The sequence below is a fragment of the Sander lucioperca genome, chromosome 21 (assembly GCF_008315115.2).
Source record: "Sander lucioperca isolate FBNREF2018 chromosome 21, SLUC_FBN_1.2, whole genome shotgun sequence".
Lineage (NCBI taxonomy): Eukaryota > Metazoa > Chordata > Actinopteri > Perciformes > Percidae > Sander > Sander lucioperca.
In genome coordinates, this window is record NC_050193.1 from 5270144 (window position 1) to 5274639 (window position 4496).

Genomic DNA, 4496 nt, shown 5'->3' on the forward strand with positions numbered 1-4496 from the left:
GACCCTCATTCTCATTATTCTACATAGATATATGGGTTGCCTTGTCAAGATAACGTCAAGGTAGATACGATATAAAACACCTCCTGTATGAGCTTTCAAAATAAAAATAATAATAATATGCTTTACTTTTCTAATCTGTGTATAACGTAGGATATGTAAACCTAATTTACAACATAAAATGGACAAGACACGGAGAGGGAGACAAGGATAGGAGTTGTAGTTGTTCTCACAAGAAAAGCACAGCAACAAGCGCCAACTGTCCGCCAAATGACATTAAATTAGATGTAAACGTCTGGATCTTTCTAGAATGTACCTGTCATTTCTATTGATCGTCTATAACCACACCTGAGGTAACATGGGATTTTCCTGACGTCAGGTTACGTCATTCTCGTGGGAGGAGAGTCGTGCGTGACACATCAAAACTTGATGAAAACAGACAAAACAGGCAGTGGTGCTCAGAGATCTGTGGTTAAAGTGCTGTCAGGAAGGCTCGATAACATCGGAATGAACCAGGATTATTCAAGAAAACATCGTTGTCTTTAACTAGTCTATAACAGACCGACACCGACAAGAAAACGGGATTTGGTAAGTGAAAATTAAAAGACAGCTAAGATTAACGTCAGATTCTCGTAACGCTATTTTTGTCAGCTAACGTTAAAAGTAACGTTACATTTCGATTAACGTTGAAAAACAACTAGCTATGTTAGCTAATGATGTTTATTCTGGGGGTTTAGTCTAGATAGGGAGAAAGTGAAGCGCATACCGTAGTTTGTCTTCACCCACTTCAATAATGCGTTTAGATTAACATTAACGTGAGATACATTGACTTATTGCTAAACACACAGGCTAGCTGCTAGCATTTGTGTGGTTAATAAACAAGGATTGTGATGGCGATTTGAATACATCGTATCATCATGAGTTGGTCACAGTAACGTCAGCTAGTTATTTCTGTTTGCTGTTACGTTGATTACGATCGTATGGCAGACATAATTTGAGCTGTAACGTTAGTTATGTAAGACGTTAACCGACCTACTCGCATGTTAGCCTGGCCTATCTAGCTAGCAAGCAAGCAAGCAAGCAAGCGACCTATTTGTTAGGACTCCTAACGTTTAGCTAGTTCCCCACTGTTTTCTGGACAAAGACAACTAACGTTAGCTAACGTTACTGAAAGCCGAAACCAGCATCCAATAAATTGCGTTGCTAACGTTAAAAGATAGTTAAGCCATCTAACGTTAGATGGCTACGATACTAGCAGAAACTAGATTACGAATGACATGGCTAATTCCATAGCTAGCTAGCTAACCATTTGCTAGCATTCACTGGGACTCTTTTCAGTGTTCACACCATAGATATAGACTATGTTCTATATCTATGGTTCACACAGTAACGTGTCACAACGATAAACATTTTCTTCACTTCATCCTTCAGGTTGTTGAGCTATTTCTATGTGATGGAGTTTCCAGATTTAGGAGAGCACTGCTCTGAGAAGTCCTGCAAACGTTTAGGTGAGTGCCTTTTGGGAAAGATCGAAATGTCTGTTTGTTTATCCAGCCAAGTTTGATTTGAACCTGAATTTTAAAACTTTACTTGATTACAGATTTTCTTCCTATGAAATGTGACGCCTGTCAAGAGATTTTCTGCAAGGACCACATAACCTATGCAACTCACAAATGCATGTCGTCCTACAAAAAGGTAATTGGACTGGGTGCAGCACAGTGCCACGTTTGTACTATGTTTACAACGTCACATTAGAGGCTACAAAAAAGAACAGTCATTCATTTGGGTTGTTTTTGGGATAACATATTAATGTCAAATTAAATCACACTAACTTATGAAGTGATTACATTAGAGGATGCATTACACAAATAATGCCACTGCATGCACCAATTTTGCAAATGGATATATATCCTGCTTCTGTCCTGATATTGCATTACTTTATACTGTTAAGGTCAGAGTAGTCATAGTAATATCTTTGCCTTATAAAGATCTGTAATACTGTCGTTGTTTAATATCTTTAATTTTCATTTTATTCTTGTAGGACATCCAGGTCCCAGTATGTCCTTTGTGCAATATCCCTATTCCCATCAAGAGAGGAGAGATGCCTGACATTAAAGTTGGTGAACACATTGATCGGGATTGCAAATCGGACCCTGCGCAGAGAAAGAGAAAGGTAAATATAAAATTGAGGTGTTTCACCTTACAATGAATAAAAATCTAAACCCTAAGACAAGTATTTTTTCTTTTTAGATTTTCACAAATAAATGTTCTAAAGGAGGCTGTAAGCAGAAGGAAATGATGCGAGTGACCTGTGACCAGTGTCATTTAAATTACTGTCTTAAACACCGGCACCCACTAGACCATGACTGTAAGACTGATGGGAATCTTCTTTCCAAATCAGGGTGGGTACAGTTGCACTATATCTTCATATAATGTTGTGCATTCATCTGAGTATTGCAGTAAGAATTGCTGACTTGTTTTATTTTTTTTTTGTCGTAGAAATGCTGCTGTAATGAGGGCCCAAGGTGCTTCCTCCTCCTCCGGTTCTAGTTCATCCAGTTCAGGACGCTCAAGACCGGTTTCTAATGGTGTGAGTGCAAACAGAGGCCACAGCACTGGGTAAACTTGGACTTTGTATTGATTTTTAAATGTGTCAGAACAACCTAATCACTTTTTCAAATAGACTCCTAAAATGATAAATCACTTTTGTTGTCCTGTTTTTTTTCCTTTCTCAGCACTACCCAGCGGATTCCTACTTCCATTTCAGCACAGAATGTAATCCCACCATCAGCATCATTTCAGGCCGGAATGGTATGGACATTGTTTACATGATGTCGCCTGATTAAATAATTCCAAAATGAGAGGAAAATGAACATGAGTGAGCTGCTCTGGTGCTGTCATTGCAGACGGAGGAGCAGGCTTTACAAAGGGCTCTGGAGATGTCTCTGGCTGAATCGAGGCCGACTGTTCAGCCGGCCCTTACGTGAGTAAACTATCAGTTCGACGTGACTCGTAACACACCCGTGTCAGTGTGCTGCTATGGAGTGGAATGCGTTTTTCTCACTGACCTTTAACTTAAAAAAGGAGCACTGATGTATTACTGTGTGTGTGTGACAATGGAGTGTAACTAATGTTAAATGAATCTGATTACATAAACAAAAGAAGTGCTCTTTTTTTATTTGCACAATAACTCCCAAGAAACATGCAAAGACACATGAAGCTCATCTTCTTGATACCGTTGTATGTTTTGTCCCTAGTTTCCCCAACCTGCTATTGAGTGTTTTGCTGAGTGCTTTTTTTTTTTTTTTTTTTTTTCTCTCTACTAACTGTGATTCTTTAAGTTTTCTTTGTTTGTGTCTCAGCCCTCAGGAGCAGGAGGATCTGGCTCTCGCTCAGGCTCTCGCTGCCAGTGAAGAAGAATACAGACGTCAGCAGCAGAGACAACAGGTACCCGGAAAGCTTAGTCGTCAGTAGCATGCTTACAGGAACACATGTAGGTACACTGTTGTCATGGCAATCCATTCTTTCTTAGCAGAAGACTAATTTGCCTTTTGTAAACATTTTTAATTAGTATATGGAATGTGTGTAGATAGTCTTTTTAACTGTATTTTCTCTTTGTTTAGGGGAGGGAGTCCAAACAGTCCAGCTGCAGCCTCTCTTAATCTCGGACCACCATTTAGACTTCGAGCTTTACTAATTATCTACTAGAACCTGCACATCTGGGATATCAATATCCAGAATAAATGATTGTTAAATGAAAAATTCCTGTTGGAAGTTGCTGAGATATTACCGCCTTCTACAATATAAGCACATACTTTCCCAGCAGGATCTGTGATTTTTACTAATGCTTTGCTTTGTACATATTTTATATGCTTACCATGATAAATCCATTATATTACCATATATGAATATCGGAATAAATTATTTAAAAAGATCCACCCTGAATTGTGAACAGTTGATTCAGATTTCAAGACACGCTTAACTCTGAGGCCTGCCATTTAGGCACATCGGCAAGTGTGAAGTGGAATAATTTTTTCAGCTCATTGTTTACATAGCACTGCTCAAATATTCAGGTAGTTTCTGATAAACTTGGGTGAGTTTTATTCAACAAAATACATCATCTGTGATGACCACATGAGAGCAAGAACACTGAACTATTTATTTACACTTCTGTCATTCATCAGGTAAATTTCATCTCAAAGGTCTCAGGACTGAAACATTGTAAATAAAGACCGTACAAGTGAAACTGTGTACAAGATTTTATTTGAACAGTTTTTGATCTGATGCACCGGTCTTAAATACATTCTTATGTTAAAGAACTTTGCAGGTATTGTTTCCCAAACCTCAAACTCAGGACTTCTAACAGAACTGTTGTGGATTAAGATGCAATAGCCTTGACAGATTTAACATGGAATTCTGTATATTTCATATGAGAGGGAGCAACTTTTGACAGTTTTATGCCGGTAGATTTGTAATTAAATTGTTTTAAAGTGGATTAT

The 4496-nt window shown here is 38.3% G+C and overlaps 1 protein-coding gene across 3 annotated transcripts; it reads left to right on the forward strand.

The window, feature by feature from the left end:
* Positions 1-332: 332 nt before the first annotated feature.
* Positions 333-4243, forward strand: zfand2a (zinc finger, AN1-type domain 2A). Of its 3 annotated transcripts, none has more exons than XM_031312869.2 (10): positions 333-585; positions 1429-1505; positions 1598-1692; positions 2039-2170; positions 2248-2399; positions 2497-2616; positions 2733-2808; positions 2904-2980; positions 3360-3490; positions 3621-4243. In XM_031312869.2, the coding sequence occupies exons 2-9, from the start codon at positions 1451-1453 to the stop codon at positions 3469-3471; spliced, it is 819 nt and encodes a 272-aa protein (XP_031168729.1). In that variant the 5' UTR covers positions 333-585; positions 1429-1450; the 3' UTR covers positions 3472-3490; positions 3621-4243. The 3 variants fall into 3 exon arrangements, with proteins under 3 accessions (XP_031168729.1, XP_031168728.1, XP_035852916.1); XM_031312868.2 differs by having other exon boundaries at positions 3360-3444; XM_035997023.1 differs by lacking the exon at positions 333-585 and having other exon boundaries at positions 1407-1505; positions 3360-3444.
* The last annotated feature ends 253 nt before the right edge of the window (positions 4244-4496 follow it).